The sequence below is a fragment of the Microtus oregoni genome, unplaced genomic scaffold, assembly GCF_018167655.1.
Source record: "Microtus oregoni isolate MIOR12 unplaced genomic scaffold, Mior012 000023F_ref0000262, whole genome shotgun sequence".
Classification (NCBI taxonomy): Eukaryota; Metazoa; Chordata; class Mammalia; order Rodentia; family Cricetidae; genus Microtus; species Microtus oregoni.
Window position 1 is genome coordinate 31,643,435 of NW_024543082.1, and position 14,512 is coordinate 31,657,946.

At 47.4% G+C, this 14,512-nt stretch overlaps 1 protein-coding gene across 1 annotated transcript in view; it reads left to right on the plus strand.

The window, feature by feature from the left end:
- The first annotated feature begins 917 nt into the window (after positions 1-917).
- The window catches only part of Brwd1 (bromodomain and WD repeat domain containing 1), an 81,268-nt gene continuing 67,673 nt past the window's right edge, over positions 918-14,512 (plus strand). The window contains exons 1-5 of the mRNA XM_041672793.1: positions 918-1,107; positions 1,193-1,251; positions 1,345-1,374; positions 1,478-1,537; positions 14,114-14,264. Coding sequence (XP_041528727.1) covers positions 1,059-1,107; positions 1,193-1,251; positions 1,345-1,374; positions 1,478-1,537; positions 14,114-14,264 — 349 coding nt within the window. The 5' untranslated portion in view covers positions 918-1,058. The remainder of the gene's footprint in view (positions 1,108-1,192; positions 1,252-1,344; positions 1,375-1,477; positions 1,538-14,113; positions 14,265-14,512) is intronic.

Here is a 14,512-nt window from a genome sequence, read left to right on the forward strand (position 1 = left end):
CCCAGTACCCTGTAGCTGCATCCCAAGCTGGGGAGAGACCCGGCGAAACCACCCTAGACTGTTTACGGATGCAAACATCCCCGTTAAAAGTCACGCAGACTTTCCCGTGGGAAGAGCATCCGTCCTTCGCTATTTTGGAACCAACAGTCCGGTCGATTGGGGTCAGGCTCTAGTCTTTTTCTGCTCGCTGCCTAAGAAATCTTAACAATGGCCATGTTTAGTTCTGTTCACCCCTCTACGTCAGAGCTCAAGTCAGCGCACACTGGCCGTGGTGAAACAGATCCGGTTAGGTCAGGAGCCTGGCGTGGTAATTACGGGAATGGTCTGGAACTCTTCCACCACCTCTCCCAACTTCAGGTCCCGTCAGGATCGACACCCGCGGTCCCAGCCCCCTTTCCACCGGCCAAGTCATCCCCAACCCGCAGACTCCGTCAGCTGCACAGCACAGGACATCTCTTAACGCTCCGCAGGCCCGGCCGTCCTCCCGCACGGCTCCTCCCCAGCCGCGGGGTCTCCGGGCCCAGGTGACCGTCCTCCCAGGTCTCCGCCCCCGCCCCACCCCCGTCCCACCCCCGCCGGCCTCCCCGCACAAGCTCGGCTCGTCTCCGCCGCACAAAGGCCGGCGGCCGCCTCACCGCGCGCAGGAATCCGGGCCACGCGCGCTCCCCCGCCTCGCCCCGCCCCGCTCCAAGGACGCAGGGCCTCGTTGGCTCCACCGCCCCCTCGCGCTTCACGCTCCCGACGCGCAGGACGCGGAGACGAGGCCCGCCTCCCGAGCCAGGGCGCCCCGGCCTGCGCGCGCCCGCGTCCCGCCGCTCCCCGCCGAGGGACTACTTTCGCGGCCCGACTCCTCGCCCCGCGCTACTTCCTGCCGCGGACGCGTCGGCGAGCGGCGCGCACGGCATGGCGGCGGCGGCGGCGCGCGCCTGAGGAGCTGTGTCGGGGTGGGGGGTGGGGGCGGTCCGCCGGTCCGCTCAGGCCTCGGCGCGGCCTAGACGCTCCGCTCGGCTCGCTCGCTCGGTCCCGCCCGCCCGTTCCCGTCCGTCCCGCGCCCCGCCATGGCGGAGCCTTCGCCGGCCCGACGTCCGGTGCCTCTCATCGAGTCGGGTAAGACGCGGCCGCGCGTCCCCTCCGCCCGGCGCCGCGCGGCCGCCGCTGACCGTCCCTGTCCGTCCCTGTCTTCTCCCCGCAGAGCTGTACTTCCTCATCGCCCGCTACCTCTCGGCTGGCCCGTGTCGCCGAGCGGCGCAGGTGAGTGCGGGCGGGCGGGCGGGCGGGAGGGCGGACCGGCGGGCGCAGTAGCAGCCGCAGCCGCCCGGGTCTGACCGTGCGTCTCTGCCGCAGGTGCTGGTGCAGGAGCTGGAGCAGTACCAGGTCGGTCATCCGCCCCTGCGTCCCCCGTCCCCGCGTCCCCGTCCCGCCCGGCCGGCCTCCCGGCCGCGGTGGTCACTCGGACGCCTCTCGTGTCTCTTTCCAGCTGTTGCCGAAGAGGTTGGATTGGGAGGGCAACGAGCACAACAGGAGCTACGAGGAATTGGTGAGCACCGCCCGCGTCCTCCGCGCGCTCGCTCGCTCGCCCGCCCACCCGCGTCCCCGGCCGGGTCTCTGCTCCCGTGCGGGCTCCGCGGGGACGCTCGCGAGGGGTCCACGGTTGCCCGGGGCGACCGGCCCGATTCCCCCTCCCCCCCAGGCTCGCGGTTGGGCCGGGGGGAAGATTTGGCAGAAAACGGTCCTGGGGGCGGCGCGGGCACCGGCGGGGGCGTCCCTGGCTCGCGGCCTGGCCCGGTCTCCAGGTGCGCCTCCAGCCACTCAGAGGGGCGCTCTCGTCGCCCTCCGTTCGGACTTGTAACTCGAGCTCTCATTGGTCTCCCCTCTCCTGCCCCGCCCAGGTCTTCAGACCACTTGTTCCCTAGGAATAGTCAATAGGTGGAGAAATGGCCCCTTGCTGTGTTCTTCCCGTCCGGTTTTTCCGCCGCTACGTGATGTGCGGCCAGCGTAGTATCTTTGCTTCTCCTAGCCAGGCCTTAGGAAGTTGACTCACGCTTGGACTTGCTGTATGTAGTGGTACAGGCTTTCAAGTTGACATTTCCTCCGACCAGCTATTTTTTGTTTTTGTTTTTCGAGACAGGGTTTCTCTGTAGCTTTGGTGCCTGTCCTGGAACTAGCTCCTGTAGACCAGGCTGGCCTCGAACTCACAAAGATCCGCCTGCCTCTGCCTCCCGAGTGCTGGGATTAAAGGCGTGCGCCACCACCGCCCGGCTTGACCAGCTAATTTTTGAGACTGGGTGTCTTCACTCGCTGTGTAGACCAGGTTGATCTTGAACTCGGAAAAAGCGCTGGGACTAAAGGCCTTCCTTCGTGCCTGGCTTTCTTGGTTTTCTTGAGGAGTGCTAATGTGCTTTTTATCACTTTTCATTATCCTCCCTACACTTGCTTAGACGTTCTGTGGTGGGTAATTGAGCTTTATGCAGTTAACGGAAGTTTTGGTGGGGGGTAGTTTATCGGTAGTGGAACAGAAACGTTCCAGGAAAATGTTTTTGACAATTTAAGATGAAAATTTTGTCTTAATTAAAATTTGATTTGCTAGCCCATGTTGAGCGTGTTGAACACAGAAGATGTAAACGGTCTCTGAATCTTCACTGTTGATTTTTGGCTACATAGGGCTATTTGGCCTGGGCTCGCAGTCCTGCCTCACTGAATTTCAGTCCTGGGCCGGGATTACTCCAGAAGAGAGCCGTCCCACACCTGTAAGCAGTCATAGTCCTAGAGGCGTTAGCAAGAAGTCAGCCAGGGCATTTGTCGCTTGTGAGCACTTAACCATAAACAGTTGGAGTTTTCAGAGTAGGGATTTAACCCAGAATGCTCAGTCGTGCTGGGCAGGTGCTGCAGAGGCTCAGCTCCTGTTCTGTGCTTAGCCAGGTGTTAGCCATCACATTGGGCGCTGCTGAATAGAACAGCGTTGCTGGGTTGTTTAATTTGTCTTGTTAGGATTATTTTTAAAAAGCAAATGCTTCAGACTGAGGTAGCTTTTCATTTAAAAGCACTTCCTGGCAATCGTGACAACAGGATTTGATCCCTGGGACCCCTGTGGAGGAAGAGAACCTACTTCCAGGGTGGGTCTCTGCCATCCACTGTCAAGCGTGTGTGTGTGTGTGCACATATGTACATACTTGTAATACATGTTTAAAAGTGAATTGAATGTTAGTGGATATTGAACCACATTTGTTCTCCTAGGCTTGTGGGTGTGTGCATGCTGGGGTGTGAATCCAAGGCCTCTCCTGTGCTGTACCCACAGGCAGGGTTTTATCATACTCCTTCCCACCAGACAAGGGCTGGGATTTTGATTTACAGCTCCAGCCAGACAGAGAATTACTTGGGAATTACCTTCCCCCCCTTCCTAGCTATCTCCAAGTGTCCTATAGTATGCATCCATCTTTTCCTCTGTGTAGCCCTGACTGTCCTGGAACTCGCTCTGTAGACCAGGCTGGCCTTGAACTCAGAGATCCACCTGCCCTGGCTCCCAAGTGCTGGGATTAAAGGTCTTCACCGCCACAACCTGGCATCAGGTGTTCTTTTTGAAAGTCTAGGGAACGTTTAAGTTGTTTGTCTCATAGTTTTGCTCCTGTTAATGTAAGTCTTTGAAGGGGGGTGGGAACAACGCAGACCCATTGTTGACACTGCCTTCCTTTTGGGATGAAGCCATGTTGTAAAGTCCGGAGAGGAGTTTGCTTTCTTTGACTTTTGTTGGTAAGAATTGCTTGAACCCTACTTCAGGTGCTGGTATCTACTTCCTGTGGCTGAATAGCCACCTGACTGATTGCTATCGGAGTATCCTTTCTCTCACCATCTCACCCCTGACTGAGTCAGGGACACCTGTGGCTTACCTGCTGAGCCTCTCATTTCAAGGCCTGCACAGCCACCTGGCTAAAGAACCATTTCTTTCTGAGGGTACGGCCAACATGAAACTCGCCATCACAGATTGTGTGTTGGTGTTTTCTGAGTCCTTAATACTTTTATAACGTTTTTTGCAGAGTGGGTGGGATAAGGCTGGGTCTGATGTAGCCCAGGCTATCTGGCCTTGAGGTCTGTAGCTGAGGATCCTGATATTGTTGGGCTTATAAGTTTGTAAATATAATTTTAAAACCTTTAATAGTTTATTCCCTGTGCTGTCATTTTACTGAAGAAGACCAAAAGATTTGTCATAGTATTTCCCATGTTTATTTTCTCAGTGGTTCCAGTCCTTTGATAAGAATCATTTGGCGGACCAGTAGGTGGTGGTGTGCACATCTTTTTTTTTTGATTTTCGAGACAGGGTTTCTCCGTAGCATTTGGTTCCTGCCCTGGAACTAGCTCTTGTAGACCAGGCTGGCCTCGAACTCACAGAGATCCGCCTGCCTCTGCCTCCCGAGTGCTGGGATTAAAGGCATGCGCCGCCACCACCGCCCAGCATGGTGTGCACATCTTTAATTCCAACACTTGGGAGGCAAAGGCAGGTGGATCTTTGTGAGTTCGAGGCCAGCCTGGTCTACAGAGTGAGTACCAGGACAGTCAGGGCTGTTACACTGAGAAACCCTGTCTTGAAAAACAAAACAAGAAAAGCAGAAAGAATGAAAGTGGGGACTGAAGAGAAGGCTCAGTGGTTAAGAGCCCTGGCTGCTTGCTGTTTCAGAGGGACACGAGTTCAATTCCCAGTACCTACGTGGCAGCTAAAAATTGTCTGCAACTCCTAAGATCTGACACTGTCATACATACATACAGGCAAAACACTAATACAAATAAGATTTAAAAATACTTGGAATTTACACATTCTGAATGTCCACAGGTACCAAATCAGTCAACTGGGAATCTACTATGGTATGTCTGGGCACTAGTAATTTTATAAGCTTTCCAGGTGGTTCAAATACAGCTTCTGCAAAGTTATGCTTTATTTTAATTTGTGACGGTACTGTTAGTCTGACTTGTATTTAGGAACAAGAGTACCTTTACCTATTAAGAATTGAGACCAGCTGGGCGGTGGGTGGTACACACCTTTAATCCCAGCACTCGGAAGGCAGAGGCAGGCAGATCTCTGAGTTGGGGGCAGCCTGGTCTACAGAGCTAGTTCCAGAATAGCTAGGACAATTACGTAAGGAAACTCTGTCTCAACCAAGAAGATGCTGAGACAAAGGCATTGGTTGGCCAACTTGGGCTATATAGAGAAACTGTCCAGGACCAAAGCCTAGCCATAGGAGGTCTCCCACCTCACTGTGCTGCAGATTGGGATTGAGTCTTGTTTTAGATTTATTTTTTTAAATAAATTTTAAAATAATTTTTTAAAGGTTTGTTTATTATGTATACAATGTTCTCCCTGCATGTGTCCCTGCAGGCCAGAAGAGGCATCAGAGCTCATCATAGATGGTTGTGAGCCACTATGTGGTGCTTGGGAATTGAACACAGAACATCTGGAAGAAACAGCCAGTGCTCTTAAGCGCCGAGCCACCTCTCCATCCCCGGGATTGAGTCTTGGCTGGATGGCATTAAAAATCTTCTGTTTACTTTGTGTATGTGCATGCCTGCCACATTGTGCCCATGCAGGTCAGCCTTCTCCTACAGTGTGAGTTCCAGGAGAGCCATCACGCGGTATTTGAGCAGCATTTTTATAGGCTAGTGTTTCCTTAGCCAGGAAGAGAAAGCAGTTCATCCTTACATTGTACTGTCATTAGGAGATCATGATTTTGAATGTTTACATAAACTTCTCTTAGAAAACTATAGTATGTAGTCCTAGCTGACCATGGTGGACCTTAAATTAGAAATCTGTTGAGGAATTTTGTTTTCGGTTTGTTTGTTTTGAGACTGGGTTTCTCTGTGTTACAGTCCTAGCTGTCCTGGAACTAGCTCTTGTAGACCAGGCTGGTCTCGAACTCACAGAGATCTGCCTGCCTCTGCCTCCCAAATTTTGGGATTAAAGGTGTGCGCCACCACCGCCCAGCTAGTAAGTCTTTATTTTATTTTTTTAATGTATTTGTGGGATATGACTCAGTGGTTAAGAGCACTGTCTGCTCTTTCATTAGGACCTTTCCAGCACAGTAGTTCACAACTGTCTAACTTTAGTCTTAGGGATCCAGATGTACATGCAGGCAGAACACATAAGCAGGATTATTACACATGGTTTCTGTGTGTATGTGCACGTGAGCACAGAGGTGCTCTCAGGCGGAGTTAGATCTGCAGTGCAGTGCTGGAGTGAAGAGCCTGTCTGACATGGTCCTGAGAGTCCAGCTCTGGTCCTCTGCAGCAGTAGCACTTACTCTCCAGACCTCTTGAGCTTTTTTATTCTTTGGTAAATTAGTTCATCTTTGTCCTAATCTCTGCTTTGCCTCTCCTTCCTCTGTTTTCCTCTCCCATTTCCTTCTTCCTGTAACCCAGGGATTTGTTCTGTTAGTCCTGGCTGATCTGGAGCTTGATGTAGACCAGGCTAGCCCTGGGTCTTGATGTAGACCAGACGAGCCTTGAGCTTTCATCCAGCCCCCTGCTTCTGTCACTTTAGTGCTTGCTGGCATTTTGGTGGTGTGCCATTTTGCCAGTCTTCTACCCCAGCTTTTTGTTGTGTACATATAATAGGTCTAGTCATTTTTCCTAAAGACATGATGTGCATGTAGGGGCTGGGAAGATGGCTCGGGTTTGGGAGCACTGACTGTTCTTCCAAAGGATGTGGGTTTAATTCCCAGCGCTCACGTGATGTTACAACTGCCTGTAGCTTCAGTTCCAGGGGATCTGACACCCTCACACAGACACGCATTGGGCAAAAACACTCATGAACATAAAAATCATAAAAAACGTCACGTGCATGTGGTAGTCAGTATTTGTTATTTTGTTTGTTTTGAGACTCTGTGTAGCTCTGGCCGGCATAGAACTTGGAGATCTGTCTGCCTAATGAATGCTGGGATCGAGTCATCAGTATCTGTAAGATGGCAGCTAAAAAAGGGATCTTTTTAATTAATGTCCATTGTAGGGTCTTAGGACAACAAGTCTTTATGAAGCAGGAGCAGCTGATAGGACCTACTTAATGATGCTAAGTAGGATAAGCAGCAGGCTGCCTTGTGCTTAGTGCTGCCAACTGGGGGTGATGCTGTCATTTCCCCATGGCTTTGCTGTGTCCACAGGCTTACCTGGTTATTGGTAAAGTGCCCTTGATTTGTTTCTTTATGTATGGATTTTTGTTCTGTTGCTTTTTATATAAGTATAAATTTGTCGTCATTGTCTTTTTGGTTCAAGACAGGGTTTTTCTGTAGCTTTGGAGCCTGTCCTGGAACTAGCTCTTGTAGATCAGGCTGGCCTTGAACTCACAGAGTTCCGCCTGCTTCTGCCTCCCGAGTGCTGGGATTAAGGCATGTGCCACCACTGCCCTGCTTTTGTCTGTCTGTCTGTCTGTCTCTCTCTTTTTGTTGAATTTTCTTAGTTCTTAAGTGTAAGACACATTAGCATTTCTTGTCTTCCTGTTGAATTGACCTAATATTTTAAAACTAGGAAATGACCCTTATTTAGGTGACATTTAAAAAAAAAATCACTAAAATTTATTTTCATGTGTTGGAGTACTTGTTAACCCATGGAAGTTGGAAGAGGCCACGAAATTCTTTGCAACTGGAGTTAACAGTCGTTGTAAGCCACCATTGGTTTCTAGGAACTGAATCCAGGTCCTCTGTAAAAGTAGCAAATGCCCTTAACCTTTGAGCCATCTCTTCAACCCCAAATGGAGACACTTTGTAGCAGTTGAGTATCTAAGTCTGTTTATGTTGAACCTTGTGCATGCTAGGCAAGTGTCCTCCCACTGAACTTCAGCCCCAGTTCATTCTGAGTCTAAACAGTGGGCGGTATGAAGAGGTTAGGTTGGTTTACCAGTTCTTGAAGTGTGCAGAAACACAGCTCTTTCTTTTTTCTTTCTTTCTTTTTTTTTTGGTTTTTTGAGACAGGGTTTCTCTGTGGTTTTGGAGCCTGTCCTGGAACTAGCTCTTGTAGACCAGGCTGGTCTCGAACTCACAGAGATCCGCCTGCCTCTGCCTCTGCTGGGATTAAAGGCGTGCGCCACCACCGCCCGGCACAGCTCTTTCTTTAAAGGAAATAGAAGCTTTCATCCTGTTGCCAAATAGGAGTAACCATGGCTTGGGAATAAGATTTAAATTTCCCTAAATACCTTGTTCTCAGTGTGGCAGCAGTTGTGTGAAATTTTTGTTGCAACAGAATAAAGTAACAAAGGCAGTTTTCTGATATGTGTAGAAACTGGCTGATGTTTCTATCCCACCAGCCAGCTCCCCAATAATCACACAGAGACTTATTAATTATAAATGGTTGGCTGGTAGCTTAGGCTTGTTACTAACTGCATCTTTCATTTTAACCCGTATTTATCTGTGCTCTACCATGGGGCGGTACCATTTTCAGCATTGGCATGGTCATCTTCTCTTCAGTCTCCTCGAGACTCCATCCTTCTTCGCCCTACCTAACTTCTTCCTCTTTATTGCCCCTTAGCTCTTTCTTCAAATCAGAGCAACACTACTTCACAGTATACAAAAAACTATTCCATGTCAGGAAACATCAGATGATTACAGCAGGGGGGGTGATCTCTGTGAGGCCAGCCTGTTCTACAAGCGAGTTCCAGGACAGGCTCCAAAGTAACACAGAGAAACCCTGTCTCGAAAAACAAAACAACAAAAAGTAAAAATTCCAGCCCACTGTAACTCCAAGATCTGACCCTCACACAGACATGCATGCAGGCAAAATGCCAGTGCATATCGAAAAGAAACCAAAAATACCAAACATTTTTAGATTTATTTTTGAGACAAAGTCTTGCCATGTAGACCAGGCTGAAACTCTCAGATCTTCCTGCCTCAGCCTCTGAGTGCTGGGATTAAAAGCTGTGTGCCATAATACTTGGCTAGATTTACTTACTCTGTTTTATGTGTTATGGGTGTTTTGTCTGTACTACAGGTGGCTTGGTGCCCACAGAGAAATGAAGATGTGTCAAATGCCCTGGGACTTTGTTTAAGGATAATTGTGAGTGCAGGACATTGAACCTGGGACTCCTAGGAGAGCAACCAGTGTTCTTTACTGCAGAGTTAAGATGTTTGGAAAGTGATACTTGGTTGTGAAGTTGAGTTGAAAAGGCCAAACTCATACCAGGTTTGCTCACAAGGTGCTGCTGTAGCCGTGAGGTCGTTTGTGTTGTGGAGAGTGGCTCCTTTCTGTTGGTTCGCATCAGTTGAGACATTGAGTTTTTGTGCATCACATGCATTTTCTGGGCTTCTCAGATGCACGAATTTGTCAGCAGACCACCCAGTTGAATGTGGCCTTTTTGTGCAGATTTGGCTTGGACGCTTCTTTACAGGTCGAGTGAGCTGGTTACTACCGGTTCACTTTCTGTTGTATGTCACAGAGCATTTGAGAAACGGTTCATTTCTACTCAGGATAAAGGACAGCAGTTCAAAGGAACATTGTCACTTTTCCAGCATCAAATGTTGGATGTCTTTTGAAGGACCCTATAGAGGTAAAAAATCTCTATTATCTGTTGTTGTTATTTATGTTTTGTTTTTTTTAGATAGGGTTTCTCTGTGTAGCACTAGCTGTCCTGGAAAACACTCTGAAAATCAGGCTGACCTCGAATTTACAGAGATCTGCCTGCCTCTGCTTCCTGAGTGCTGTGCTACCAACACCTGGATGCCTATAGAATTCTTTGCTAACTGCTGTTGTGGTTTAAAGTGTGATGCTATCGTGATTGCTTTTGGTTGGTTATATCAACTTAATGGCCAACCTCTGTGCTTCTCATCTTCAAAGCTGAAGGTGAAGGTTCTTGTTTACTTTGCAAAACCACATACAGTGTTTGATATTTTGTTTGTGTTCTGACAAATAAAGCTTTCCAGGAGGTCAGAGGGCGGAGCTAGCTACTAGTTAGCTATAGCAGTCTGAGGTCAGTACAGAGAGGATACAGGAACAGACCATGTGGAGCGGAGACAGGAAGGGATAAAGCGGGATGGAAACAGGGTCTCAGCCTTTTGGACTGGAGGAATGGAAGAGGAAGGAGGTCACTGGTGGCTGCTCCTCTTCTGATCTTTCAGGTTTTAACCTGATCTGACTCCTGGTTTTTGGTAAGATTAATTAGATTTACACTTCATCATCATTTTTTATTAGTATTTTTATTTTGTGTACGAGTGATTTGCCTGAATGAATGTATGGGTAGCATAAGAATCCCTGGTATCTTTACAAGTCAGCAGTGTGTCAGATTCCTTGGAACTGAAGTTGGAAATGTTTGAGTTGAGCATCTTGTGTGCTGGGAACTGAATCCAGGTCCTCTACAAGAGCAGTCAGTGAGTGCTCTTCCTGCTGCTGACCCAACCACACCTGCAAAGCTTCTCCACCCCTGCCGCCTACTGCGCTACATTCTTAGCAGTTTCTGCTCCAAGTGTGCTGTTGATGTTAGGAGTTGTCATCTTTGCTTTCCAGCCCATTTTGTTCTCAAGATGACCAGGTGAACTTCACTTTTGTCTAACCTCATTTCTGTGTCATAAAACAAATATAAAATAGCAAGTAATAAGTCATTAACAAAAAAGATAAGTGTTTGTTAAAATCCTGTGTAACATACTCACATTTGTTAAGGGTGTACTCCAGTACAATAGACATGTCCACATTGAAGAACCACTGTTACTGGTGTTCAGCCTAGTGTGAAAGCCTCTCAGATGTGTATTGACTTTGAGAGTGTTTGGTTTCTATATATCCTCAGTGTAGTAGCCGTGAGAGAAGTAGGAGCTGGTCTTCATTTCTTCAGCTCTTTAATCTAGCTAGCTTCTTAGGGACATGTGAAATTACACATCCGAGAAGAGAGGCAGGTGCCTGCACTCGCACCTCAGACAGTTGAGGCATGGGATCTCAAGTGGAGGTAACCTAAACTTGTATTCATAGCATAACCCTGTCTCAAAACCAAAACTTACATCATTGCATCGTCATGGTACTTACTAGTGATGGAGCTTGGTCGTAGATTGCTTCCCGTTCATGTATGAAGTCTGGGTTACTCTCCAGATCTATAAAACAACACCCATCCCGAGCAAGTAAACCAAATCTACAACCTCTGAAGCAGATTTACAATTTACACAAGTCTATTGCACGACTGCCAAGTTTATTGCTGACTATTGAGAATCATTTTCTGAAATATCTTTGACTTGTTTTACTGGAGTCTGTTTAGGTTCTGATTTGTCGTCATTGGTGTGTGTGTGTGTGTGTGTGTTTGAGAAGATCTCACTATAGCTTAGGCTGGCCTCCTGCCTTCCTCTGCTACCTAAGTGCTGGGATTAAAGGTGTGTGCTACCTGGCTGGGTGGTGGTTGTGCACGCCTTTAATCCCAGCACTCGGGAGGCAGAGGCAGAGGCAGGTTGATCTCAGTGCTTTTGAAGCCAACCTGGTCTACAGAGTGAGTTCCAGGACAGTTAAGAGCAGAAGTCTGTTAACTAATAGGTTTTTTGTACCCTCATAATAGGTTTGTCTGCTAATGCAGTAAGCCACATCAGACCGAATTGAAAAAGTAAAAGAACAGGTTTATTTGAGCAAAGCAACTCCCGGGTGAGTTCTCCAGCTCCAGAGATGGAGGCAAAAGGGGTCAGACTCCCAAACTAAATCAGGGAGCTTATATACCTGTAGGCAAGGAGTGATGACCTGTCCACAAGTATGGACAAAAGCTGGGATGTTTAGGTGGGGTCTTGGACTGCTGGGCTTTTTGATATCTTTGTTAAGAGACTTCTGAGTGGGTGGGGTTTGGAGAGAGGAATGGGGCTTTCTGGATCAAACCTGGAGGTTCTAGCTGATTAACTAATAGTTGAGGTCAGTGTAGATCTGTGATCACACTTGTCAGGGTTTCTCTGGAGGCGTGTGTCCCAGAGTTTGAAAACGTTGATGTCACAGTAGTGCCTGCCTGAGTGGGTTTATCCTGCCCAGTTCAGAGGGGCAGTGAGAGTGAAGTTGATTGGGGTGGTTTACACCTATAATCCGAGCACCCTGGAGGCCAAGGTGGAGGACTGATGCAAGTTCAAAGCCAGCCTGATTGGGCTAACAAGTTCCAGGCCTGCCAGGGAGGGATACAAAGGGAAGCTGTCTTAAAAATAAAAAAAGAAACCCTAGGCAGGCAGCATTTATTTTTATTCCAGATGCATTTTATCAGTGTGTAACTTTTATCAGTGTGTAACTTCATGAGTTAAAAACTCCAATTCTCTTTGTGCTTGTTCTTGTCCTTAATGAGGTGTAATTAACATTCTGTCTAATTTTCTTACTCCAAGTGTAAAATCTAAGTGTTGTCACCGTAATGAACAGTGAAGAGTTCTCCTGGTACCCTTCATGCATTTTCTGATGTTCTCTGACTGCAATCTTCTTAAGCACAATTGTTGTATTATATAATTTGAGTTTCTTTGTCCTTTGATACTTGAATGCATGTGTACACTGTCCTAGCTCCCTCGATTTCCCTCTCCAGTGCTTCCCCTTATTACTGTCATCACTTCTTTCCTTCTTTTTAATGCTTTGCTGAATCTAATTAATGCTGTCTACATGTGCAGACGTGTGGGGCCATCTTCTATCCTGGTTTTAAAAACAGTCAACTCTAATCCTGGCCTGGAACTTGACACACAGACCAAGTTGACCTTGAATTTAAGTTCTGCCTGCCTCTGCCTTCCAAGCAATGGAATTATAGTTCGGAGCTACTGTGATTGGCTTAATAATTTCTTTTTATTGCTACATATTATAATAGTATTGTATAGCATATTTACTTATTAACTTGTTGCTGGAAATTGATTTTTAAATAATTGAAGTCGTTAGCACTCATAGGGCCTGGAAAGATGACTCAATGTCTGAGAGTGCCTGATGATTTTGCAGAGGACTGGGGTTTGGTTCCCAGCATCCACATGCTGACTTCAGTTGTCCTTCCCTCCAGTTCTAGGGCAGTCTGACTCCACAGACAGACGTGCAGGCAAAGTGGTTATACACAGATACTTCAAAAACATGTATGTGCCTATTTATGAGTATGTGTACTGTTACTTAAAAGTGGAGTGGCAGAACTGTTTTCAAAAGCTCTAGTACCTATATACCTGTCAGATGTTGCTTCCTGTTCTTTTTATTTTTTATTTTTTTGTCTGTTCTTAGAGATGGGGTGTCATATAGCTCAAGGTGATCTTGAACTGAGTAGCAGAGACTAGCATTCTGCCTCTGCCTCCCAAGTGCTGGACTAGTTTCTCCACCTAGCCATGGCCAGTCTTCAAGTAGCCAGGCTAGTCTGCTTGATGCTAGCAGGAGCTCCTGGTGGTCTGAGTCTGTGTCACTGTTCTGCTCTCTGGTGTCTTTATGCCCGTTTGCCCCCGGGTTCACGTTCTTGGCTCAAATAGTTAGGTCAGAATTGGGTTCTGACAGGGGGAGTGCTGGGTAGTGTTTGAGTGTGTTGTTGGGTACTGCTGAGAACTCTGGCCTTTCTCATCTGTTCTAGATGCAAGTTTCTCATCAGATGTGTGCAGTATTTCTTTTGCTTTATGACTTCTTGACTCACTCAACAGTGCCTTTTGAGGGAAACACTTAAGAATAGCAGTTTTCTCTTTGATTTGTTCTGGTGTCCTTACAAATCTGACACCCCCCCCCCCCCCACACCACCACCACCAAAGGATTTCTTTTCTGTTTCTATAGCTGTAACAAAGTAACAGTTGTATTATATTATAACAAAGCTGTAACAAAGTAACAGTTGTATTATATGATGTCCTGTCTGCTGTTTTTCGTTTTGTTCTAAAATGGTCAGTGTTGAGATGCTGAGGAAGCCCATGTGCAATTCCCATGTGTAAGCACAACAGAAGTAGACATTTAGAGTTGATTGATTTTGAGAAATTGTGTGCGTCGTCGTTTCAGCACCAGTTATGGGGGAAATGTTTTCTGCACTGAGTAGCATTTGTACATTTATAGAGTGAGTCTACAGAGAGTTTCCTGTGTAAAGTGTCTAATTTTTCTTACTATGTTCTGTAGTTTTCACTGTGATCTTCACGTTTAACAGACTATCATGAATTAAAAAAAAATTTGCATATTGCGTATCCCTATATGCAGTGCTATTATTAAAACCTGCCTTTCCAACCAGGTCTTGTCCAATAAGCATGTGGCTCCTGATCACCTGTTACAGATCTGCCAGCGCATCGGCCCGATGCTGGATAAAGAAATCCCACCCAGTATTTCAAGAGTCACTTCTTTGCTTGGTGCGGGAAGGCAGTCTTTGCTACGTACAGCAAAAGGTACCTTAATTTGAAGAAGTGTTCTGCTTTGTATTAGTAGCTCTGTTATAATTGTGAAGTTGTGTAAGCGTTGTGGAAGGTAACAATGTATCTAACGCCATGGACTATAAATTTTCTGCAATTAGTGTAGATCTTTGAATTTTATCATGTGTTTAATGGGTCCTTCTGCATTTCAGAATTGATAAAGATATAGATGTTAAGCTAAAAGCTTGAATTTAAGATGTGTTTGAGGGTTTTTATCAATGTTA